The 26463-nt window shown below is 45.9% G+C and overlaps 1 protein-coding gene, 1 non-coding gene and 1 pseudogene across 4 annotated transcripts; 1 reads left to right on the forward strand and 2 right to left on the reverse strand.

The window, feature by feature from the left end:
* Positions 1 to 8914: 8914 nt before the first annotated feature.
* On the reverse strand, positions 8915 to 25004 carry LOC101593378 (leukocyte immunoglobulin-like receptor subfamily A member 5). 3 transcript variants are annotated; one of them, XM_045133588.1, is made up of 6 exons: positions 24870 to 25003; positions 24183 to 24315; positions 23981 to 24016; positions 23509 to 23793; positions 23078 to 23380; positions 8915 to 9033 (listed from the first exon to the last, which is right to left on the reverse strand). In XM_045133588.1, the coding sequence occupies exons 2-6, from the start codon at positions 24214 to 24216 to the stop codon at positions 8972 to 8974; spliced, it is 720 nt and encodes a 239-aa protein (XP_044989523.1). In that variant the 5' UTR covers positions 24217 to 24315; positions 24870 to 25003; the 3' UTR covers positions 8915 to 8971. The 3 variants fall into 3 exon arrangements, with proteins under 3 accessions (XP_044989523.1, XP_044989522.1, XP_044989521.1); XM_045133587.1 differs by lacking the exon at positions 8915 to 9033 and adding an exon at positions 11313 to 11577 and having other exon boundaries at positions 24183 to 24270; positions 24870 to 25004; XM_045133586.1 differs by lacking the exon at positions 8915 to 9033 and adding an exon at positions 11313 to 11577.
* On the forward strand, positions 11603 to 17088 carry LOC105944998 (annotated as a pseudogene).
* On the reverse strand, positions 19788 to 19892 carry LOC123454897. Its single transcript, XR_006633552.1, has one exon. It is a non-coding gene; the product is annotated as a U6 spliceosomal RNA (small nuclear RNA).
* Positions 25005 to 26463: the final 1459 nt, after the last annotated feature.

Consider the following 26463-nt stretch of genomic DNA (forward strand, 5'->3'; position numbering starts at 1 on the left):
ACTACACGTACATGTGCATCTGGCTTACATGGGTACTGGGGAATTGAACATGGGTCCTTAGGCTTTGTAGGCAAGCACCATAACCTCTAAGCCATCTCGCCAGCCCTGTGATGGTCACCCTTGATAGTCAATGTGACTGACTCTGGAATCCATGAAGACACGTGCTTCTACACAGATCTGTGCGGGCATTCGCAGGAAGGGTTGGCAGTGGGAGAGCCTTCCTCAGAGCAGGCACCTCTTTCTGGCAGCAGCCCAGATGCACAGGTCCCAGCAGAAGCCAGCACTTCCTCGGGTGAGCGCGTCTCCCTGCTGCCAACACCCAACTTCCTCAGCCGTCCAAGATGACCTGAAGACCAGCAGCTCTCCAGGAACATTCCTGATCTTCAGCACCACATTGGGAGCGCTGAAACATCCAGCCCTAAGAGCATGGTTCTCAGGGGAAAAAAAACAAACAAACCACTAGATGTTTCCTGAAGGAATAACTGACAAGAAATTAAACATGAGTGTGATGAGAGTTTGCATGCTCATGGGTCACACAGTGTGGCTGGTTGATTTTACACTTCAGTGAGGTGTCAATCCCCATGTTCTAGAACATGGGTCATCCCATTTTCCACTCATGAAGCATTTTCTTTCTTTCTTTCTTTTTTAAATTTTATTGACAACTTCTGTAATTGTAAAGAATACGTGGGCTGGAGAGATGCTTAGTGGTTAAGTGCTTGCCTGTCAAGCCTAAGGACCCGGGTTCGAGGCTCGATTCCCCAGGACTCACGTTAGCCAGATGCAAATGGAGTGCACATATCTGGAGGTCCTTTGCAGTGGCTAGAGGCCCTGCCGTGCCCATTCTCTATCTATCTATCTGCCTCTTTCTCTCTCTGTCTGTCGCTCTCAAATAAATAAATAAATAAATAAATAAGAATATCCTATGGTAATTTTGCCCTCCCCACCTTTCCCCTTCCCCTCTCAGTCTTTTATTTTGATGTCATCATCTTTTCCCCCTATTATGATGGTCTTGTGTAGGTAGTGTCAGGCACTGTGAGGTCATGGATATCCAGGCCATTTTGTGTCTGGAGGAGCATGTTGTAAGGAGTCCTACCCTTCCTTTGGCTCTTACATTCTTCCCGCCACCTCTTCTGCAATGGAGCCTGAGCCATGGAAGGTGTGGTAGTGATATTTCAGTGCTAAACACTCCTCTGTCACTTCATCTCAGCACCATAGTCATCCCAAGGTCACTCGCTATCTGAAAAGAGAAGCTTCTCTACCCAAAAGTGAGAATAGCATTAATATATGGGCATGAGCTGGGCATGGTGGCGCATGCCTTTAATCCCAGCACTTGGAAGGCAGAGGTAGGAGGATCACTGTGAGTTCAAGGCCACCCTAAGACTACATAGTGAATTCCAGGTCAGCTTGGAATAGAATGAAACTGTACCTCAATATATATATATATATATATATATATATATATATATATATATATATATATATATACACATATATATATATATATATATATATATAATATTTTGAGGTAGAGCATATATATATGTGTGTGTGTGTGTGTGTGTGTGTGTGTGTATGTGTATATATATATATAGACATACATACACACACATACATATATATATGATGAACATTAAAAGAAGTGGTTACTGGGTAGTTTGGTGAGCATAGTATATACATTTAGCCAGACAGCAGCAGACGTTACACCCCTAGGGCTCACGACTATCCCTGTTTTAAGTTCTTAGTATCAGGGATGTATTCCCTCCCATGGAGCGGTCCTCCAGTCAAATTAGAGAGCAATTGGCTTCCCCCAAAACAAATATGCCACTATTACACCTGTTGGCTCATTTGGCCTAGCTGGCCAAATATAAGGCTTACAGTGTCCACTGTTGAGTATCTTCTGGTGATTTCTCTCTCTCCTAATGAACTGCATGCAGCTTGACTTTCTGTCAACTGGTCTACATGGAGGAGGTTTTCAGCTCAGTTCCAGCAGGATTTCTCAGTGATCTTGCAGCCCAAGCATGTGGAGTTTTCAGCAATAGGGTCATACCATCTATTCCTGGTGGGAAACCAAGGGCCTCAGCAATGGCCTGTAACACTTTGGGAGCATCGGGGACCTCCCTGGCCAACAACTCACTGGAAGTTATCCCATCCCTGGCACTGAAAATTTTCTAGTTAATAATCTATGGCTCCTGAGTGTTCCATTGTCCAAAAAAGTAGGTTTCCATATAACTTATTTATATCTTCTTAGATTTTGATTAGCCCTCCCTCCATCTTTCCTTTACTCAATCTCTTCCCCTGACCTCACTTAGGCCTTTTTGCCCCCATTAATCTGTTCTTCTACTTACATATATACAATACCATCCTATTAAGTACCCTCCTCCATCCCTTTCAATTCCCTTTATATCTCCTTTCTGGCTACTGTCCTCTGCTACTGAGTTTTATTCCTACTCACATAGGAATCCAATCATTTGTAGCTAGGATCCACAGATAAGCATTTTATTTCTTTACTTCTAATAAGTCATTCCTACATGACCCAGGGATCTACACCTTTCATACAGATTTGTAATGGGAATTGTGTGTACATGCTTTTCACTCATCCATATTAGTCCATTTTTCTCTTAATTTCTGGTTTTGATTTTACATGCAATTGATTCTTAGTATTTTTGCATACTTTAAGTCTTGGGAGACATGTGAATGAGTGGGTTTATATCAGAGTACTATCATTCTGCAGTGTTGTGTTTCATATAGAAAATTTCTTTAAAGTATATCCTGTTTTGACAATATTCAGCCCCTTAAATGTCTGTCCTTAAGTCCATCCCACCCCTGTACACTTCTTGCAAGTCTCTTCCCTTTCCCTCATCTCCCTTCAACTTTCATATACATACATACATGTGTGTGTGGTTTTATGTATCTATAATGAATTTGGGGGCTGTACAGATGGATCTTTGCATAATAGTACTTTCAATGAAAGCATAAGGGTATGATGGGCCAGTGACTACCTGAGTTTGATTTTTTTGGCCTTTTTTTGGCGGATGCAATAGAATCCATAGGAAATCTGTCGAAGAGGAGGCTGTAAATGAATCCAGGGGACTGCTACCTGTGGGCTGAGGGAGAGGAGCCAGGACACGCTTGTAGCGGGAAGAACCACATGGCGAGGAGCCCGGGTCCTGCGACTGGAGCTCTGTGCTCCAGGAGGCGAAGCCCTCAGTCAGAAACTTTCTCTGAAATTTCAGTTAGCATGGTGTTGCAGTGAGGTCCGCATCGCTGGTAGAAATCACCCAACCAAGAGCAGCTTGTGGGGAAAAGAGGCTTATTTTGGCTTCCAGGCTCGAGGGGAAGCTCCATGATGGCAGGGAAAATGACGACATGAGCAGAAGGTGGACATCACCCCCTGGCCAACATATGGTGGACAACAGGGACAGGAGAGCATGCCAAACACTAGCAAGGGGGAGCTGGCTATACCCATAAGCCCACCCCCAACAATACACTGCCTCCAGGAGATGTTAATTCCCAAATCCCCATCAGCTGGGCACCTAGCATTCAGAACAGCTAAGTTTATCAAACGCATAGTGTTGTGAAAGTTGGGAGGTACGGTAGTATTGTAAGTCAAGTGTTCTCAGCTGATAGTCCATGTTGTCGTTATCTTTTAGCTGCTGGGACATAGCACTCAACCCAAAGAAGCTGATGGTCAGAAAACTGTTATATTGGCTTAAAGTCTCAAAGGGAAGCTTCATGATGGCAGGCGACTCATGGGCATGAACACAGAGTGGACAGTACCTCTACCACAGCAGGTGATTAACAGCAGCAGAAGAGTGAGCAGAAGCCAGACTCAGGGAGCTGGTTATACCACCCTTAAGCCTGCCCCCAGCAGCACACCTCCTCCAGCAAGGACCCGTGTTCCAAATTGCCATCGCTAGAGACCCTGCTTTCAAACACATGAGTTCATAGGGGACATCTGACTCAAACCACCACAGTCCCAGTGCTATTTATGCCATAGTCTCTTACTTTGGCCCTTTTCTACTGGGAAGATCACACTCAGCTAACGGCCATCTTGGAATAGAGACTTCTGTGGCCTGGTATCTATGACAAAATTGAGCAGAACAATACAGTGACAGTCATTTATGGTAACAGGACTACTGACACTTTCTTTTTTTTTTTTTATAGCAGCTGGGCGTGGTGGCTCACACTGCTATTTATTTATTTATTTATTTATTTATTTTTATTTGTTTGAGAGTGAAAGACACAGAGAGAAAGACAGATAGAGGGAGAGAGAGAGAATGGGCGCACCAGGGCTTCCAGCCTCTGCAAACGAACTCCAGACGCGTGCGCCCCCTTGTGCATCTGGCTAACGTGGGACCTGGGGAACCGAGCCTCGAACCGGGGTCCTTAGGCTTCACAGGCAAGCGCTTAACTGCTAAGCCATCTCTCCAGCCCGACTACTGACACTTTCTAGTGAAGTGAGGAGCAGAGAGTCTCAGAACGCTTACCTGGGTTCCAGCCGTCCTTCCTTCCATCTGTTACCAGGCTGTGAGTGAACTTATGAACTAGAAAGTTAAGTGGAAAGGGGACTCTATGATGCACCCTCCCTGAGATCGCCATCTATGAGGAGGGGGGGTGGGTCAGCTATTACGGGGTCACTCATACTGCAGTAGTAACCCCTCCCTCACGGTCTGTAAAAAAGCACAATAAATCCATCGATTTTTTTTTTCCAAGTTCAACTTTGGTGGAATCTTTACTTAGGTCTGTCATCTGGTCACTATCTGGAGTGGATGCAAGTTTGTTCATATCTCCCTAGGAACAGGTAACAGAATAAATTGATCTCCGAATGTGAGGCATGAGAGAACTAAATATGAGTTGGGGGTCCATGGTCTTGGGTGTGGGTAGCAACGGATGCAGTTGAAGCTGAACAAGCTGGGAGTCGAGCACCTGTGGGAGAAGCCCCACCATGGGCACGCGGCGTTTGCTGGTGTGATGGTTCACTTGGAACCATCTGCCTGTATCTAATCTGGACATAGGTGCCCATTACTCTCATGGAATGGCGGCGCCTGGAGGTCAGCGACTGACCCTGTCCCTGGATGACTTATGTAAGTTTCCCAGACATGAGCTCATTGTCGCTCAGCGGTACACTATGAATCACCTCCTTTCAGGAGGGCTTGGGACAAAGTCACGCAGGTTGAGCACTGCACAAGAGAACCATATCAAAATCTGTCATTTACCTCACTGGCTTGGGTCTTATTTTGACAACTTTACAGCAGGTGGTAGTAAAGTGACTTTTTCTAATAAAATTACTATATTTTGGTGATTTTTATCAAAAAAGAAAAAGATATGTCATAAGGAAATTAACCCTTCCAAGTTCGATTATTTTATAAGTGGTCCTACACACAAGTAGTAGTAGTAAGAAAGCTAGAATGGGGTTTGGAGAGAGAAAGACGGGGGGTAGTAGGAAGGGATGAGAGGAGAGAATATTTGACAGGCAAGTGGAGGGACAGAGTACAGGGGCTTGAAGGGTCTGGGGGTGTTGGGCAAGGCAGAGAGAGGAAAGAGAAGAGACACACGAAACTAAAGATGGCATGAATTGGTATATTATAAACCTTCCTTTTGTTTAGCTGATTCAGAGATGTAGCTCTCTTAATAAGAGAGTTTGGGGCTACAGGGATTGCTTCGTGGTTAAGGCACTTGACTGCAAAGCCTAAGAACTCATGTTCGATCTCCAGGTCGCACGTAAGCCAGACACACAGTGACGGAAGCGTGCAATGCCACACATGTGCATAAGGGGCACATGTATCTGGAGTTCGTTCCCAGCAGCTGAAGGTCCTGGCACATCCATTCTCTCACTCTCACTCTCAAAATAATAAAATTAAATAAGTAAAAGAGTTTGGGTGAAAAACCATTACACTAAAATCCTATTGCTGAAGACATCGAAGGCTACCTTTGCAGAACATCGAGAGGTTGTGCAGGAATTGAGATGGAAGCCAGCTCCCTGTTGGCTAGATTTCATAATGCTAGAAAGTTCTTTGTGAGTTGTTGGGGAATAAAGGTCACCAACAACATGAAAAACTTTGGATTCTGCAAGTTAAAAATCAACCAAACGGGCAAGATGTACACTCTGTTGCAACAGTGGTACACAGGCTATGGGGGTAAGCAACTGGTCTGTGATGGGTACGAGGTCAGCTTAGTGGTATGGAATTCATACCAGGCTCTGAGAGCCAATTCAGAAGCATATGGTCCAGATGGTCATAGGCCCTAGAGGGAAGCTTCCTCTCTTCTTGGGCTAAAAGGAGAAGTTATGTTCATCAAAAGTCTTCTTGGAGATGGAGAGATGACAGCTTAGTGGCTCATATACTTACCTGCCAACCCTAACAACCTGGACTTTATTCCTCAGTACCCACATAAAAAGCCAGATACACAGTGGAACATGCAACTGGAGTTCATTGTTCAGTGCCTGGAGGCCCTGGCACACCTATTTTCTCCCTCTCCCTCTCTCTCTCTCTCCCTCTCTCTTCTTGCCAATAAATAAAAAATAATTAAGTCTTCTTAATGTCTGTATTTATCCTTTTTGATCCATTCTGCTGTCACTCTTGGTTAGAGAATCTGCTTTATATAGATAACACTGAAGGGCTGGAGGGATGGCTTAGCGATTAAGATGTTTGCCTACAAAGCCAAAGGACCCAGATTCAATTCCCCAAGACCCAACAGGCCAGATGCACAAGGTGGCACATACATCTGGAGTTCGTTTGCAGTGGCTGAAAGCTCTGGTGTGCCCATGCATTTTCTCTGCCGCCTTTCTCTCTTTCTCAAACAAATTTAAAAAAAAAAAATAGAAGACACTGAATACCAGGGAGACCCAAGACCCATTAGCATGATCAGAAAGAAAGTCTAGCATGAAACAAGTCCATCTCTATCACATTTACCAGGGCTGAGGAGACATTACAGAGGAAGTGGCAGAGTAAGTATGAGTGCTGCTCTGGCTACTAACTTCCAAGGAAGTGGAGTTAGACACTAAGGAGACTCAAAACTAACCAAAGCTGAGAGCTCAATATTCCAGGAGACTTATAACACCCCTCCAAGGCTCAGGGGCTATTGCTGAAGATGGTGCGGAAAGAATATAAGACAGTCAGGTTGGGAAGGAGTATTCTGAGGCATTGCCACAACGAGACTTGCTGGTAGATTCATGATCCCACAGTCAATATTAATAACCCCAGTGAGGAAGGCCATCAGTGGACGGAGGTAGGGGGAGGAATAGAAGAGCATAATCCAATGGGTTTATGGCCAATATGAAGTATGTTTATACATTAATGTTCTCAATTTTAATAAAAGAGAAACATAATCTTTCTTATGTGAAAAAATACTTTAGTGGATGCCCCCAATAATAATAAAATAATCAACAATAATATAATTACATATTAAGATACATGGTAGAGCACACAGCATCATGGAACTAATAGCGAGATAACAGGATGACGCAGGCCTGGCCTATGATGGAAGCCATACATCGAGGAGAAGTTGTGGGAGGAGAGAGCTGAGGGACATCCTGTTTACAATGAGATGTGGAGAAGCAGGTGGCAAGTGTCTTCTTCCCTGTCTGCATTGTTAACATTAGTGCTCTACAAATGTGCTGGAGTTTCTGGTTCTTCTTTGAATTCCTTGTATCATCCCTCTAGTTCACTCACTAATAAATTTTAAAACTGTAACATGAGGGCTGGAGAGATGGTTTAGTGGTTAGGGTGCTTGCCTATAAAGCCAAATGGCCTGGTTCAATTCCCCAGGACCCACATAAGCCTCTCTCTCTCTCTCTTTCTCTCTCTCTCTCTTTCTCTCTCTCTCTCTCTCTCTCTCTGTGTGTGTGTGTGTGTGTGTGTGTGTGTGTCTGCCTCTTCCTTTCTCTCAAAAAACTCAAAAAATAAAATAAAACTCTAACATGGGCTGGAGAGATGGTTGAGTGGGTAAGGCATTTGCCTGCATAGCCTAAGGACCCAGGTTCAATTCCCCAGTACCATGTAAGCCAGATGCAGAAGGCACATGCATCTGGAGCTCGTTTACAGTGGCTGGAAGCCCTGGTGTGCCCATTCTCCCTCCCTCTCTTCCCCCTCCCCCCCTTTCTCTCAAGTAAATAAATAAAATATTTTAAAACTTTAACTTCTTTTTTATTCCATTCATGAATAACACTAAATAACTTACCTGTTCTGCACTGCTGAGGACTGAACCCAGGACGCGAACACGCTAAGCAAGCAGTGTACTTCTCAGCTTTACCCCAGTCGTGCCTTTAACCTTTTAGAAGTTGTCTTTCACAGAACGTATTTATAGAAGGACTCTCGGGTGGGAGGGAGCATGTGCCAGTTTTGACTCGGTCCTCCACCAGGAGGCACAGGGATCAGCTCATGGGCAGCGTTGCCCCGGCAAGCCATCATGAGACCAGTGCCCGACGTTCTATAAACTGTGGGTTTCTGAGGACACTGTGACCAGTCACAGAGCACAGTGCCAACCTGAACCCAGGCCTTGGACCACGAGCCAGGGAGGAAAGATGAAGCGAATCTCATTGTCTCAGGTCCCAATAGCATCTCAACTCTCTCTCACCCTGGGGACACTCCAAGACTAAGTTGTCTCCTGGCATCAGACAAGCCCCAGCTACTGGAGAGAGCCCTTCTAAAGTCAGCATGTAGAAACGATGAAAGTTCAAGGTGATGGACATAATAGCTCAACTGAATTGCCACTGCAACATGTACAGGAATGGAAATACCACCTTGTCCCACATCTGTGGATCCTGAACACACGCGGACCCCACGGGGCGCAGCCTCGGGGCTGTCACGGCGCCCGCTTCGTCAACTCTTGGGCAGCCGCTCCATAGATGACATCTTAAATCTCTCAGCCGATGTCACACGGAACTCGCTCTCCTGAAGTCCCAATTTCTTTGGGGGCCCACCTCGGCTTTCTGCGTAGAGTCTATACAATATGGACAGTGAGTTTAAGCCCATTAAACTTCATCTTGACTGCACACTGAACACCCCTGTGTCCATTCGATTGAGAGTGTCTGCTCTGGGGTCAGAAGGATGAGGTCATTAGGACAAAATTACTGATGACAAATGTTTTGTCAACTGTGACTGTTGCTGCTAGTGAATTGTACAAGCCTGAGGCTAATTGTATTTTTGAAAATGCTATGAAAAAGCTACATGTTCTTCCTCTGTACCAAACCTGTCCCCCTCCTCTCTCTCCTACCCTCCCTCCCTCCTTCTACCCCCCCCCTCTCTCTCTCTCCGCTACAGGAAGTCCCATAACTTTCACTGAGAGTAGAACCAACAGACTGCTTTCTTTCCACGCCTCCCAGCCCAGCCCCCAGTTCACAGGGTTCATGATTCCTCCAGGGGAGTGAGAGCAGAGCCGGAGGAATGTACCAGAGACAAGTTACTACCTCAGAGCAGATCAGCCTTCACTTCCTATGAGTCATTATGTCGTATTTTAGGGTTACAGTTGACCAATCATGGAAAATGGGTCAGCAAAATCTTGATCTTGCCTTTGTTCCTTCCTCCACAGTGGAGGAATGGACACAAAATTAGTCCATAGAGACCTGAATCCCAAGAAAGGTGAGTTCTAACCCTCCAGAAGTCCCTGTCTCAGAAGCTGAGACATGACAGAGTGGAAGAGCAGACCATTGCCTCTGGCAGATGGGAGAACAAAGTCCTCTGTTTTGAAATAGTAAGTCAAAGTCTCCATCCCAAAGGTGCTTGAAGCAACTCAGCTTCAGAAAATGACTCAGTGTATCTCAAAACACCATGGTTGGGCTGGAGAGATGGCTCAGCTGTTAAGGCATTTGCCTGCAAAGCCTAACGACCCAAGTTCTATTCCCCAGTGCCCATGAAAAGCCAGATGTACGAAGTGGCACTTGCAGCTGGAGTTCGTTTTCAGCTCTCTGTCTCAATCAATCTGTCTCTTTCTCACTTTTTGCTTGCAAGTAAATAAATGTGGGGCCTGTAGAGATAGCCTAGCAGTTATGATTCTTTCTTACAAAGCCGAAGGACCCAGATTTAACTCCCCAGGTCCCACACAAGCCAGATGCACAAGGTAGCACATGCATCTGGAGTTTGCTTGCAGTGGCTGGAGGCCATGGCATGCTCATTCTATCTCTGTCTGCCTCTTTCTTTCTCCTTCTCTCTCTTTCAAATAAATAATGATAAATAAAATATTTTATTTATTTATTTATTTATTTATTTATTTATTTATTTATTTATTTGAGAGGGACAGACACAGAGAGAAAGACAGATAGAAAGAGAGAGAGAGAATGGGCGCGCCAGGGCTTCCAGCCTCTGCAAACGAACTCCAGACGTGTGCGCCCCCTTGTGCATCTGGCTAACGTGGGACCTGGGGAACCGAGCCTCGAACCGGGATCCTTAGGCTTCACAGGCAAGCGCTTAACCACTAAGCCATCTCTCCAGTCCCAAATAAAATATTTTTAAATAAATAAAGGGGAAAAAAGAAAATAAAACCATCATGTTCCCCAAATGAGGTGTTCCTTCCACAGTATTCTATTCTGTGGTTGCTATTGTATGTGACCAGGTCCCACTATGCAGCCTAACTTTGTTTGGGGCTCACATCAATACGCCTGACTCTGTTTAGTGCTGGGGTTACAGGCGTTAACTTTAACTTCAACTCCAGTCTCTGAGCCCGTGATTACATGTGTCTGTAGGGTGGGTTTTAGACGCCCATAGAAGTCAGCCCCATGGACAGGGCAGGGGTGGGCTGCTCCTTTCTCCTGCCTCAGCTGATTCTCTTCCCCTTCTTATAGTTCTTTCCATACTGGCCCCCCAAAAGCACTGAGCACTCAATTGCTGTTCAATATGTCAGTGACAAATGATTTTGGAGAAACTACACACGATCATATCAGGAACAGAAAAGGGTCTTCAGGTAACATTTTGGATCTAGCTATTTAAGATTGGAATTTTGCCCATTTATTTTATTGCTTTTATCAAATCTTGTGTTTGAATTGAGGAAATAGAACATCAGTAGTGTGCATTATGGGATGGGGGCACTGTCCCAACTTGGGACAGGTTCGGTGACAGTGCACTAGAGAATGAAGACATTAGGGGTGCTTAGGGGTGAGGAAGGAGGGAACCAGTCTGTGAATGTCAACATGACTTGGGGAACGTGTTTCCCTGTATCCTAAGCATATCCCTCCACTCAAGACTCCTAACACAGTATTCACTTAATGTGAGCCCTAGGATGTTAACAAGATTTTTATTAATTATAAACTTTATTGTATGAATAAATCATGTGTTGGTCATATTCCCATCAGGTTATACTCATATCACATTTCTCCCACCACCATTACACTGAGAGTCCTCCTCAGTGAGGTTACTTTTTTGTAAGATTTTCTTCCAGAACCTTCTCAGCTTGCAGGGTTCCTCTCCCAGGCTCCACCACTCTGTACTGGGCAGTGTCTTGTCTCCTATTTACCTCCCGCTGCACCTGCAGTTTTTCTCTGGCTTTGCCAAGCCCGAAACAGCAGAATCCCAAGAGCCATTAGGACCAAGCCAGACATAGCCATCCGGATGAGATTCTCCACTGTGTGATCCTGGAGCTGTGAGCCTGGGGGATTGTGGATGAACATGTCATGGAGGTGAGTGACTACAACGTAACCCCTGGCTCTGTATTAACCCCACCACTGAGAATGGTGCTTGCTCACCTGTGGTATTTTCTGATGTCTTTTGGGACTGGCTAATGATTTCTTCTGTTTATGAGAAGCAAAGAAAAGCAATGGAAGGTGTGAGGTTTATGAGAACACTAAACTTTTTCTCTGGGCTCCTCACTTCATTTTCCTCTATTTTTTAATCTTCTGTATTTCTGCATTATGCTGATCACATAACTTCATGAAAATATGAGAGGAATATTTTCTTATTGTAATAGAGTTTCCTTTGTTCTGTTTTTTTAAAATATTTTATTTATTTATTTATTTGCAAGCAGAGAGAGATAGAAGAGAGACAGACAGAGGGAATGGGCTACTTAGCGTACCTGGCTTTATGTGGGTACTAACGAGCCTGGATCATTAGGCTTTGTAGGCAAGTGCCTTAGTGCTAAACCATCTCTCCAGCCCTGGATTCTTTGTTGTTGTTGTTTATGAGAGAGAGAAATACTCAAAGAGAGAGAGAGAGAGAGAGAGGGAGAATTGGCCTATCTGGTTCTCCAGCCACTGCAAACAAACTCCAGATATATGCACCACCTTGTGCATCTGGTTTATTGCTACGTCCACGGCGACCTCGCCTGTGTAGCAAAGATGCCTCTACACTGGATGAGAGCTGAGGACAGAGGGCCAGCGCTCCTCGGAGGGATGCCCCCGGTGACCCCTTGGCAGTCAGCTACTGTAATGGTTCCTGCTGCCTATAAGAAGTCACGACGACCTAATTGCTGGCGCCAGTGGGCTATTTTCTGTGCTTTATTTCTTTTCTGCTTTCTTCTGGTTGTTTGTCAAAGAACAGCTAGTTCTACGCTACGCTTACTGGTAATCATGCACACAATCAAAGTACAAGGAACAATTTGAGTATTGAATGTGCCCCTCCTATGATTAGGGCAATGGAGAAAATGTATAACTCTACTAGGAATAAAAAATTAACTCTAGGACAGTTTTTAGATGGTGTAGAGTAGAAACAGCTTATGATGACTGAAGACAATACTGATCCTGAGAAAGTGAAAGTAGAAATGTTAATCGGTAATGTTCATAAGAAGCATGACGATTCTGCAAAAACGAAGTTACAAAAGTTGGGCATTCCCACCAGAACGCTTCCTGGGGGGTATGTTCAGTACTTGATCAAAGGCAGATGGTGGACTTCACCAAGGTGGACTCCCAGAGCTGGAAAATACCTAGATCCACTCCCTTATGAGGGAGGATATGATAAATTCGGTGACAGATGGGTAAGTTATAAAGGGAAAAGGAGGCTATGGCATTCTCTTCCATTTATGGAACGCTTAGCAAGGACACGTAAGCCTTGGTGCTTATACTCTAGATAAGAAAGAAAAGAATTCCTGGAAAGCATTAAACCAGCCTTAAAACATTGGTGGTCTTTTGGATAGAAACACTTTTATAATAAATATGAGGATTATATAAATAATCTAATAAGTGGAAAGAGATGGCTCTCTGCTCGGTTTATAAGAAATAAATAACCTATTGTTCACCTTATACCTCTTGCCCCAAGCTTCTATTCATGTAAAGCTGTGGTCAGTAGTGCGAGACGTCCTCCTTAAAAAAAAAATGAGTACATTTCCTGCCTGATAAATATTACATGGGTGCTTAGAATAGAACAATACTTAAGATTGTTTAGATTAATGATTTCTGAGATCACTTGTTAGCTTGCTAAGTTTCCTTGTTCAATCTGTATAAAACCTTCATAAAACCTTCAGTAAATTGCAGCAGCATATTCAACTTAGAGTGTGTCTGTCTGTCATTTCCTCGCTGAATCCCGAGTTCTCCTTGAGCCTTCGCCCTTGTTCTCCCTCGGTCCTGATCTCCCCGAGAGTCAGTCCGCGGCAGTTTATGTGGGTCCTGAGCAATTGAATCTGTGCTCTTTGACTTTGCAGGCAAGCAGCTTAACCACTAAGCCATCTGTACAGCCCCTTGGACTTTTTTTTTATTTTGTTTATTTACAAGCACAGACAGAGAAAAGAGAGACAGATAGAGAGAATGGGTGCACCAGGGTCTCCAGCCACTGCAAATGAACTCCAGATGCATGTGCCACTTTGTGCATCTGGCTTTATGTGGGGACTGGGAAATTGAACCCAAGTCATTAGGCTTTGCAGGTAAGTGCCTTAATTGCTGAGCAATATCTCCAGCCCCTTATTGGATTCCTTAGCCCCATTGTGATCTGGAAATTCAGAACTTGTACGTCATTAGTTTAGAACAAAATTTATCTAAGCCTTAACACATCTGGATTAGTGAGCTGAATAGTCTTGCATTACATAACTAATAATGCCCTCGTATTTTGTCACAGGCCCATCTAGGACATGGGCTTCTGTGCACTCACTCCTCTGGAAATGAGTGTCAACTGATTACAAGCTCAGGATCCAGGACACAGGGCTGAGGAACAGGTCCTCAGAGGGATGTGTGGCACGAGTCTCTGCAGCCTCCCCTTCAATGCACTGTGGATGGTTTCTTTCAACCTTCTCATCCTGAGAACCCATCAGTAACTAAGCTTCACATCATGAAAAATACAACACACAGACACCTAGACTCACCCAGAAATGTATGTAATTTGTAAATGGTGGTAATGACATTGAAGAGGATATTTTACAAGTATAAATCCACAAAGAAGGACAAATGCTAAATAAGTAAGTTTGTAGCTGAGCAACTTTTTATTGATTTGAGATAGATATGTGGAAGATAGATACATGAGAGATGGATAGATAGGTGATTGATAAAGAGAGAGAAAGAGCAAGAATATGGGTGTGCCAAAGTCTCCAGCCACTGCAAACAAACTCTAGATGCATGTGCCACCTTGTGCATCTGGCTTACATGGGACCTGGGGAATTGAACCTGGGTCCTTTGGCTTTGCAGGCAAGTACTTTAACTACTAAGCCATCTCTCCAGCCCCAGCTGAGCAATTTTAAGCACATGAATAAGTCTCTGTGAGTGTCAATACACACAGAGTGTATACATAATCATAGATGAACATGCATGCACTCATCCTGGTAGATAGATGTGCCTCTGTGTGCTTGTGTGTGTACATGCACACACACGTATTTGATAAAAATTGGTGTGCAACTGAAAATGAGAAATTAGATGAAAAGTTTCCTTTTTAAGAAAATATGGAGCCAAGCATGGTGGCACACACCTTTAATCTCAGCACTCAGGAGGCAGAGGTAGGAGGATCACCATGAGTTCAGGGCCACCCTGAGACTATATAGTGAATTCCAGGTCAGCCTGGGCTAGAACGAGACCCTACCTCAAAAAAAAATTATATATATGTATGTATGTATGTATGTGTGTGTATACACACACACACACACACACACACACACACATACATATGGACTGGGCATATGGGCTGGGCATATGGGCTGGGCATAGTGGTGCATGCCTTTAATCCCAGCACTTGGTAGGCAGAGGTAGGAGGATAGCATTGAGTTCGAGGACAGCCTGAGACTACATAGTGAATTTCAGCCTGAGCTAGAGTGAGACCCTACCTTGAAAAACAAAACAAAACAAAGTAAAAACATGTATATATATATATGGAGAGAGAGAGAGAGTAGTGACCAGGCGCAGGCTGAGACCAGGAACTTGGTCGCTGCCCCAGACCGTGGCTGGCTGAAAATATATTTAAAAAAAATTACTGGCTACCAACACTGCAGGATCCTGCACAGAAAGCTTTCGTAGGTGTCACATTTTTTAAAGAAGTATTATTATTCCTACTAAAACCCAACGTAGTTGCTCATTACAGAAAACATAGTAAGTACAAAAGGAAAATTTAAAGGAAAAAAAAACTAAGATCTCTCCCTGGTACCTTACCACCACTCAGAAGCTATCAGAAAATGCCTGGCCAGGGTGTCCTGTCCCAGCCTCTCGCCTGTGCGTTTTTGGCTTTATAAATAAATGACAGTCTTGTCATGGGCGAGGCCTGAGCTGCTCTGGATGGGTCGTGAGGTGGCACAACAGTCCCGCAGCCTGGGCAGAGCGAGTCAGTGCGTGGTTGGCTGGTTCCCCAGTGGCTTTGAGGATGACACTCTACGCAACCCAGTCCTGTGGGTCCTTGAACACCATAGCAGGCGCCTGAGCACCCTTCTCCCGACCATTACCAGGCACGACAGCCCTGTGCCTGGATTTTAAATCAGGTACTAACTCCATGGACCCAGGGCAGGTTTTTCCCATGGTCTGCTGAACAGTGTGTTTTGTGACAGAAGATTCTGCTGGCAGACCATCTCTTGCCTTACAGTGTGAGCACAGAAGATGATCAGTTGAAGAGCCACCCGTCTGTGGGCATTCTCCCCTCCGTGCCCTTTCTAACCCTAAGCATCCACGCTAGTAACTGCTAACAGTGTGACTGCCAGTTCTTAAAGCGGCACTGACGGGATCCAGGGCTCTGTGGCTGCCATCCTCACCAACCCTATCATAGTCAAGGAGGGGAGCAGCGCCCTGATTATGGCATGACCGACCCACAGGTTTAATTCCCTAGGCAAGCTGTTGAAAGAAGAGGAGAAGGAAGGAGGAGGAAAATGGCAAACACTGGATGGAGGCTTCCAGAACATCACAAGGTGTCTTTCTCAAGCCCAGGTATATACACATGCATGGCTTCTACCATCTGCGGCCCTGTGGACAACACGGTGACCCTGAGGATCGTCTTTACCTCTGTTCCGCCCAGGTGTCTACTCATGGTCGCGTGCCTCGTGGCCTTCACCATTGTCATGATCCTGAACCGTGTGGGATGAGCCGCTTGAAGAAGACCCAGAAGGCCATCAACGAGTACTTTAGGACAGAAGGTGCTGAGAAACCCCACAGGGTATTTGAGACCACTAAGTGGATGCCCACCATCACCTCAGCCAAGACTCTAGAGCTTGTGACCCAGTTCAAAGCCTTGGCGTTTGCCTGGTACGTTGAAGAGTTTGCCAGAGTGCGCCTCTGCCTGCCCTCAACATGAACTGCAGGACCTCCATGGAGGAGATCATGGCTGGGCAGGAGGAGCAAGGCCAGAACTTCGTGAGGCATACCCCAGAAGGCCAGGAGGCTGCAGACACAGTCAAGGTCTATACAGTCCCCAAATCTCTGAAGGGAAGCGACTCTCCCACTGCCGACTCCGATGCTTCATCCCTGCATGAACAGCCTCAGCGGACAGCCATCAAGGTGTCTGTTCAGCCCCGGTCCATAAAGGATCACGTGGCTGACTAAGAGAGTGGACCGTTTGAGGACAAAGATGAGGAGGAGACAGAACCATCAGTGAACATTCCCCAGAAAGAGCTGAGCGTCCTACAGTCATAACGACCACGGAGGTAACATCTGGAGAGGCCACACCTACAGAAGGATGAGAGCAAGGACTGCCACCAGCTCACCTGGAAACAACAGAGCCAGCAACGACAGATGACGCAAACACCTGCCTTATTTATGAAAGCCATGTCTAATATGTCTGAAAGGCTGGGCATACCCAAGAAAATCAGGGGCTGCTCCATGGAACACAGATGCCGTGCGCACTTGCCGCTAAGCCTTACCAGGGACTGTCATCCCTTAGGTAGGAGTGGTGCCAGGTGACAGGGAGAAGTGCCTGCCTACAGCTCATGTCACTGGACACGTCCCAGTAGAAAAAGGATGTGAGACACATTGAGGTGCAGCATTGTTAAGATCGGGCAGAAGATCTCTGTCTGTGTGATCTGGATTTTAGAGACCACTCTTTGCCAAATCCCCTAGTTGGTGACGCCTTTTTGGCAAACAGTACACTACTGTAGAATATTTGCGTGCAGGAGCCCTGTCCAATGCTTACTGCATGGCTTTTTCTTTTAACAATTATATCTCTGTTATAATAGCAAATGCTCTCACTTTCTCCTCAGTCTTAAGTACCTTCACTGTTCCTTTATAATGGAGTAGTGGTGATCATACTAACAAAAAATGTTCTCTCTGCTTTAGTCTTTACCACTTTTGTCCGTGTGTGTGTGTGTGTGTGTGTGTGTGTGTGTGTGTGTACGGCATGTCTACTGCTGTTCTCATCTTTTGTACATCATCATACTTGCAAAAAGAAATATTAATACTCCAGCTGGGTGTGGTGGCGCAGGCCTTTAATCCCAGCACTCGGGAGGCAGAGGTAGGAGAATCGCCATGAATTCAAGGCCACCCTTGAATACTACACAGTGAATTCCAGGTCAGCCTGGGCTAGAGTGAGACCCTACCTCAAAAAAACCAAAGAAAGAAAGAAAGAAAGGGAGGGAGGGAGGGAGGGAGGGAGGGAGGGAGGGAGGAAGGAAGGAAAGAAAGAGAGAGAGAGACTAATACTTGACTAAAATCTCTAGGAACCAATTGTGATAATGTGATATGTAACATGTATAAATCACTCTAGAAATAGCTGAATGTTGTCACCCTTCCCCAGCACGCTGTGTCATGTCCTTAATCCAGAATGTCTGGAATGCTTATGAGCCTGACATCCCACACAGTGGAGTCTGGATTCTTCTTCCCTTCTTCATCTTTGTTTCTGCTTGCTTCTTTAAGTACACATATCTAAATGTTGCTCAAACTTCCTTTTGAAGAGCAAAGAAAGTAACTTGAATGGATTCAACCATGGCTATGTAAATCACATCAACAGACTGACAGGCAACATGCTTTAGACCTAAAGCTTGAGTTGTTCTTTTTGGTGACCTAGGGTCTGTTCGGCTCTGCAGTCCTGGAGGAAAATGTCTAAGGGACAAAGTAACTGTGACACAAGAAAATATATGAGATTGAGATGGGGAGGTAATATGATGAAGAATGGAATTTCAAAGGGGAAAGTGGGGGGGGAGGGGGAACTACCATGGGATATTTTTTTATAATCATGGAAAATGTTAATAAAAATTAAAAAAAAAAAACAAGAACAAAAAAAAGAGAGAGAGAGAGAGAGAAAATATATGAGGTGCTGAGTGTGGTAGCACAAGTCTTTAAACCCAGCACTAGGGAAGCAGAGGTAGGAGGATCACTGTGAGTTCGAGGCACCCTGAGACTACATAACAAATTCTGGGTCAGCCAAGGCTAGCGTGAAACACTACCTTGAAAAAAAAAAAAAAAGAGAGAGAGAGAGAGAGAGAGAGAGAGAGAGAGAGAGAAAATATATGAGAATACGCTTTTCAAATGAGTTTTTTTTGTTTTTATCTTTTAGGGATGGAGTTTGTTATATACATTATCAATATATTATTATCAATTAATTATTATTAATTATAATTACATAATAATTATATTATATTATAATATAATGTATTATTTATATATTATATGTAATTATAATTCTATAATTAGAATTAAATCCAGGGACTATAAAAACTACAAAACTAGAAACTAAGCAGTTATGAGAATATGTCTGGCACAAATTAGTTTTACTTAATATTTAACCAACAAGAAAAACCTCCTTCCAATACTGTAGAACCACAAATGGTGAGTTAGGATCAAAGAGGAGGTTTCCACTACTCTTTGTTTTACTGTATTTCACTAGTTTTGTTAAACTGGAATATAAGATGAAAAGTGCATCCTTTTTTTTTTTTTAATTTATTTGAGAGTGACAGACACAGACAGAAAGACAGATAGAAGGAGAGAGAGAGAGAATGGGCGCGCCAGGGCTTCCAGCCTCTGCAAACGAACTCCAGACGCGTGCGCCCCCTTGTGCATCTGGCTAATGTGGGACCTGGGGAACCAAGCCTCGAACCGGGGTCCTTAGGCTTCACAGGCAAGCGCTTAACCGCTAAGCCATCTCTCCAGCCCCAAAAAGTGCATCTTTAAAGAAACGTCAATCTAGTGATTTTTGTGAACTAAAAGTGTTCACTTAAAATAAAGATGCAAACAAATAACTAATAAGTTGTTATTGCCATGGCAAAAAAAAGTGACAATCTTGTATCTTGATTATTGTTCTAACAAAGTGTTTACACAGGTGTAAAAAATATGGAAAGCTAGAGAGATAATTTAGTGGTTAAGGCACTTGCCTGCAAAGCCTAAGAATTCAAGTTCAAATCTCCAGGTCCCACGTGGCCACACGCAGTGACACAAGCATGCTATGTTGCACATGCACACAAGGGGGCGCACGTGTCTGTAGTTTGTTGGCAGTGCGCCCATTCTTTCTCCTGGCCTCTCTCTAAATAAATAAATAATAATAATAAATATGGAATGCTTCATGTGTTTGCGTGTCATCCTTGCGCAGGGGCCATGCTAATCTCTGTAGCATTCCAATTTTAGTATATGTGCTGCCAAAAATGAGCGTGATGACAAGGGTTCTTGTTTTATCTGATGTAGATGTTATCAAATCAAAAGAAATTGATCAAGCAGCTTTTAGGAGTAGGAGAGTTCCAGGTTAATAAAGAATAAAATTATACTTTCAAGCCCACTGTCTTTATACTCATATGCGAGTAATATGTACAAAGTTACTAGACATACAATAAAATCGCTCATTTACAAATTACTAAAATCTCACAAAAGACAGATCACACAAGATGCAAACATAAAATGGGGAGCAGAAATGACCTGACTTGTACAAAGGCAAGCTGGGTGGAGACCCCCGGGTCACTGTTGGGAGCCCTTCCTTAGTTCACTGAGCGTGGAGACCCAGGTGAGCTCAGGAAAGCCCCTGAAGACTGGTGCCCCCAGCTTGGACCGCTTCTTTCTAGGGGAGCGTGTGTGCTGAGGTGGCCGCCTCCTCCCTAATCACACGCGCTGTGACCTGAGCAGTGTCCTGTTCGGATCAAAGACGCCAAGGCGTGGGTGAGTGGCTGCCTCCTCATCTCTCTCAGAGATGAGGAAAATGGCTGCAAATGCAGTAGCCCCAGGTTCTGTCCCTAACTTGTCCACTGTGTCCTCCTCTCCAGTGAGCCTGAGCACAGTCTCCAGTTCAGGGCGAGGCCTGGACACTGCCTCCCGCCCACCAGCCTGATCTTCCTTCTGTGACCCTTACGTGTCCACTGTAACCTGCAGGGTTGAAGATGCAGCCAAGGGCATCTTCAGCGTGCTGGGCAGGACCTTAAAGACAAAATCCGAGTGATCCTGAATGATCTTATGGGCTGCACCAAACACCAGGGTGGGGTGGGAGCTGTATCTAGACCAAGAGGTTTCATTATCTTTGTGGTTTTCATAGTACCTTGACTTCCTCTTACTAATCTGACGCCTTAGGTCAGATAGATGAAACCCAAACCCTGGTTTTCCTTCCTTAATTTTTGTTTTTGTTTGTTTTGCTTAGCAAAACTCAAAGTTGTTGAGATAAGCAATGCACACCTCCGAGAGGGCAGGGGATTTGAGCAGGTCGAGAATGTGCCTCATCGCAGAAGCCTGAAATGCCAGCAAGAAAGGATCCCTGGAGGTCACAGCTAGGCAGCTCCGCGTGTTCAGACAGGGCTGCGCAGAGCTAGCGGATGAGGCAATGAGACCTACGTAGGTGTCACCTTCACAGGACTCTGCTGGAGAAACGCTCAGCCCAGGAAGGTCTATCCCAAGGTGCTGCTCCGGGAAGTCACTTATGGAAGAGAGGGTTCTCTCTTCTGCTGGTGAGCTCAGAACATTGAACTTAGATGATGTGAAGTGGGGGGACCTCCAACCCCCTTTTTGCACAAAAGAAAACTGTCTCCCAGTCTCTACATTGTTGGCATAGCACCATCTCCTACCTCTGAGGACACTGTGGGGCTGGGCTGCACTCAGAGGGAAGGTGTGACAGGGAGCCATCCTAGAGAGAAGAACAGGTGAGGAACTGCCCATCTTGTTCCAAGCCCATCTGGTTTGTCTGTTTCTGTCCCTTCCTAACACCCCTATCTTTGTATTTGTTGCTCCCTGAAAAACCAGGCCTCACCCTGCCCGACACCCCCTTTAATCCCCAGCACTGGTACTGTAAAATCCTGGCCCCTTATTAGACACACTGGGCTGCTGTTCTTTGATCAGGATGTCCAGGGGGTCATTGGGATCAGACCATTAGAAGGAGAAAGGGTGTGTGTATCATAGCATCTGGCCCCCCATGGGAGCTGTTCACAGGGCCCAGAGGGAAGGCAGACTCAGAGAGTCCAGCCTAGGGCTTTTGACCAGACTGGAGGCAGATGTGACCCGCTTCCTTGGGCAAGGTAAAGCTATCATCCCAGCATCAGAATAACACTTGTAGGGCCAGGGTATCTCCAGGGAGGGAGGGGTAAGACAGAGCCATGCTGAAGGCAGGAGGGCTCCCTGGACTGTTCTGAAGGAAAGACTGTTGGAGCTAAAGACTAACGGGCTAAGGAATTGTCCCGTTAAACCTCCACCTTCCCTTCTTGCCTTCAGGTCTCACTATCCCTCACACACTGTGTCTATGGCTCAGAAACCCTGCAATCCAGCCAGACAAGATATACATACCTGTGCAATAGTGCCACTGAGCCTATGCAGGCAGCTTGTTAATCAATGAGAAGGAATTCATGGCTGGTACTGAAAACTAGGTCAGAATCCTATGGAGATGAGAATCATGGCCTCCAGTGAGATGCTCCCACGTGTCTTTGACCAAAAAAGAGGCTACACTCAAGAAAAATTCCTCTCAGTTAACTCTGCTCATCCCCTTAGCCCACATTGCTCTCCCTATCTATTGCAAAATCTGTTTCCTTTGTTACAGGAGGCAGCGAAAACTGGGGAGAACCAAAATCTCATCAACACTAAGTGAAAATCTAGATGTCTCCGTATCATGAGATGAGCTAACTTTTGCACGTCCAGGTCAAACCACAGAGGAACTGGAGGTCAAACGTGAGTGCTGCTCTGGCCGCAAGTCTGACCACACGCACCAGGAAGAGGGCAAAAGACAGTGAGGACACGCAAACACCAAAGCAGAAATCCAGAAGTCGCTGAAGCCGGGCGTGGTGGCGCACGCCTTTAATCCCAGCACTCGGGAGGCAGAGGTAGGAGGATCGCCATGAGTTCGAGGCCACCCTGAGACTCCATAGTGGATTCCAGGTCAGCCTGGGCTAGAGTGAAACCTTACCTCGAAAAACCAAAAAAAAAAAAAAGAAAAGAAAAAAAAGATACAGAAGTTGCTGAAAGCTCAACACTAAAGTAGACTTAGAACACACCCGCCAAGGCCCAGAGAACATTGTAAAAGACGGGACAGAAAGATTGCAAGAGCCACGGTGTGGGAAGGGATACCCAGAAGCATTGCTGCCCCTCTCAATGACTGACTGCTGCAGTCATAAACATAAAACCCATAAGCCCATGGTTAACTCCACTGAGGAAGGCCCTTAGTGGAGTGGAGGTGGGGAGGAGGGGATTGGGACCAACACATGATTCATCTAAACAACCAAGTTTCTTACTAACAAAAATTAAAATAATAAAAAGTTTTTAAAAATTAAAAAAATCCACACAGCTACTGCAACTTGTGTCACCACTGGGAACAGGGCTCGTAGCAATGTTTGGGGATCCTGAAGTACTCTTGTGTCAGAATTGAGGCGTCCTCACCTGAGAGCAGGAGTTCCAGGGAGTCGCTGGGCACTGACCACACCTGGGAGGTTTTCCTGTAAAAGCCATAACATCTGAAGGACCACCTATGGCCATAAGTCACAGGACCCACAGGAATCAGGGCTTGCACATGCCCGTTGGGATGTCGCTGAGAGTCCTTTGTCCAAGAGACATTGTGTTCTCCTTCCTTGATCAGAATGTACTTTGTATACACCTGGTGTGAGTCACACTGGAGGGTGACATTCCCTCCTGGTGTCACCAAAGCACTGGGCAGGGCTGAGAGGCTGGGTTTGACATAGAACCCTGGGAGAAAAGGAGGCATCTTGTTAAATGGACTTACATGTCCCACATTGTCTCCCAGGACTGGGTTGTGAGAGGAAAACACCCCAATAACAGTACCCCTTCCTGAGCGCAAAAGCTTGTCCTCTCACCTGTCACCACCAGCTCCAGGGTGTCGCTGCCCTCTGACTGCCCAGCAGGACTGCGGTAGTAACAGTGGTATAGCCCTGCCTGGTGCTCTGTCATGGACAGGATTGAGAAATTGGCCTTGTCCCCGGGCTCCACTTGGGTCTTTCTGTGCCAAGGAAATTGACTTCTATCTTTAAGTAGATAATATTCTTGGGCCTCCTGGGTTCCCAGACACCAGAGGGTCACAGGTTGCCCCTTGCTGACCACAGAGCTTGGCTCAGCCCAAAGGGTGGGTTTGGGGAGGGTCCCTGGAAGGAAATCAGAATCTTAGTTCCAGGATATTACCCCCATCATATTCCAGCTCACAGCCCCAGGACAGTTCAGACATCCCCAGCATCAGTCTGCGCTATTGTCCATGCCTATGCCCAGTGCCCAAGGGCATCCTCTTGTCCACAGCATGGAAGCAGGAATAGTTAAGGATGGGAATGAACTCACCTGCAACCACTGTGGTCCTGAGTCCAAGACTCACCCCTGGAAGAGAGTTCCCTGTGAGAAGCTTGACCCCCGAAGCTTGAACAGGTTCTTTCCTCCCAAGCACCTCCTGAGCCTCTGTGGTCTCCCGGAGGAGCCAGAGCTTGGCGATAGGGTGTGATTCCTCCCCTATCTGTATGCCCTCTTTCCACCCTGAAAACCTCACCCAGGTAGATCAATTCCGTGAGAGCGGGCATCATGATGACTCCTGCCACTGGCCTCAGCTGTGGAGGTGGACGAGACTATGCGGTGCTCTGCAGGAGATGTACAGAAAATGCGTCCACAACAGTCCCAGGGCTCTGCAGTGGATTGTCACATGCAAGGGTCAGAGAGGAAGTGTCTTCCCCACAGTTCAGGCTCTCTATTCCCTATGGCTGAGGCTGGCCTGAGCACAAGGAATCTTGTTGAGGCCATAGAGAGGAACAGGGTTCCAATCCCATCCACCTCCACCTCTTCTCTTCCTCTCCCAAGGCTGAAAATAGATGCAAGCGGACTCCTGCCCTTGCTGAGCTGCCACTTCCAGATGAGGCCGACTGAGGCTGGTCTTTCCCTCTTAGACCCCCTGCATTGGGTCTCCTTCACTCTGCCAGCCTGGCCTCCCCTTGGCAGGACAGCAATGCCAACATCTCCAGCCCTGGAGCTGCTTCGGGGAAGATGCAGGCTGATGACTCAGACCAGACTCCGAGCGGCAGAGACGCAGTGACTCCCTAACCGTGCAGACAATCTGGAAACTCTTACAAGGATCTTTACGAACTGTGCCAAGCCTTTGCTCTTTTCAGGCCTCAAACAGATGCAAGAGCTGTTCCTTCCTCCCTTCATCCATGCAAGTTACTCCTATTCCCAGAGCCCTTACCATGCCCTCCTCTGTCCCGGGCATGAGAGTCCCTGGTGACACACACTACTTTCTTTTTGGATTCGTGGATCTCAGAGTGCTGCGCAGAGAGATTGAACGGGCTGCAGCAATGGGCAACTCAGTGGTTGCTTTCTGGGCTACACTAGGAAATGAAGCCTCAATACTAATGTCCCTCTGCTGAGCCCTCAGGGTGAAGACACACTGAACAGGAAGGGGCCCGATGTAGAGCAAAGGGCAGGACAGACTTGACAGTGGTTACTCAATAATGAAGAACATCACATTTTCCTAGAAGTGAAACTCCCATAAGGGTTAGAGGCCCCATCTCAGACTTGTACAATGACTATACTCAGGGGTTTCATCATTAAGGCAATGGGAAATATTTTTATGAGCGAGAGAAAGAATATTATGGAGTGAAGGTCTCTAGCCACTGCAATTGAACTCCAGACACATGTACCACCTTGTGTGTATGTGTGACCTGTGTGCATGCATCACCTTGCAAGGCTGGCACATGTGGGTCAAACCTGGGTCCTCAAGCTTTGCAGGCAAGTGCCTAAACTGCTAAGCCATCTCTCCAGCCCAGCAATGGGAAATCTTTAGTCAAAAGAACATATGAATGTTATTGTTGTTGCTGTTGTTAGAAGACCAGCAGTTGGTAACAAATGGACATGGGTAACCGAAGACAGAGATAACACTCCAGTGTCTGCATGCAAAAGATACGCCCTTCACTATTCTTTGTGATATATGCAGGTATCCTGTGTGGCCCCAACACAGATCTTACTTCATGAAGACACTTAGGGTTGAGTAGCTGAGACAGGAAGACTTCTCTGGCCCTATCCCAAAGAGGATGTTAGCATGGTGCTTTCTTGGCTCCCACTGGCTTAGGGCACAGACTGTGAGAGATATGTGTGTTTCAGTGACTGAAGAGCTAGCTATATGTTTGGCAAGGGCAGCTGCGGTGAGCTTTCCCTGTGGGGCTGAGTTGGCTTTGCTGGTGGCTATATTCACTCAACTGACCGTGAATATCCGAATGAGATACTGTGTGGTACAAGAAGATGCCACCTTTTTAAGGTTTTAGTATGGTGTGGGGTGAGGGCCTGAGGGGTTGCTAGAGGAGTCTCTGGAGGCTGAGAGGGGCAGACTGCAGTGGGAACAGGAGCATGGAGGGTGGCAGGAGGAGGCTAGAGTGATGGTCCAACAGAATATCTTGAGTCTCATTGAGTCTGGACTATGACGATGCCCGGGGGAAATGGGCAGGTTGTCGGTGGGGGGAGTTTGGAATTAATATTGAGATAAGAAGGGAAAATAGAAAAACTGAAAGAGTCACTCTGCCTGGGTGACTTGAAGATAAAGGGACTGTCACAGGACAGGAGGTCTGAGAGAAGGAGGTTGGGGGAGATTTTCCAGAGATTTAGCAACTCAGTGAGGTAATTTCCCCTCCTTCCTGGCCTGGGCTTGTGCTTTAATTACTGGTGAGTTTCTCCATCTGACTTCCTCAATGCTTCTGCAATAAACGGAAGTACCTATTCCTAACCTATCCCCACCAAGACCTCTTATCATTTCTTTTTCTGACTTTGAAGTATTTTATTTATTTATT

This window comes from Jaculus jaculus, chromosome 14, assembly GCF_020740685.1.
Source record: "Jaculus jaculus isolate mJacJac1 chromosome 14, mJacJac1.mat.Y.cur, whole genome shotgun sequence".
NCBI lineage: Eukaryota > Metazoa > Chordata > Mammalia > Rodentia > Dipodidae > Jaculus > Jaculus jaculus.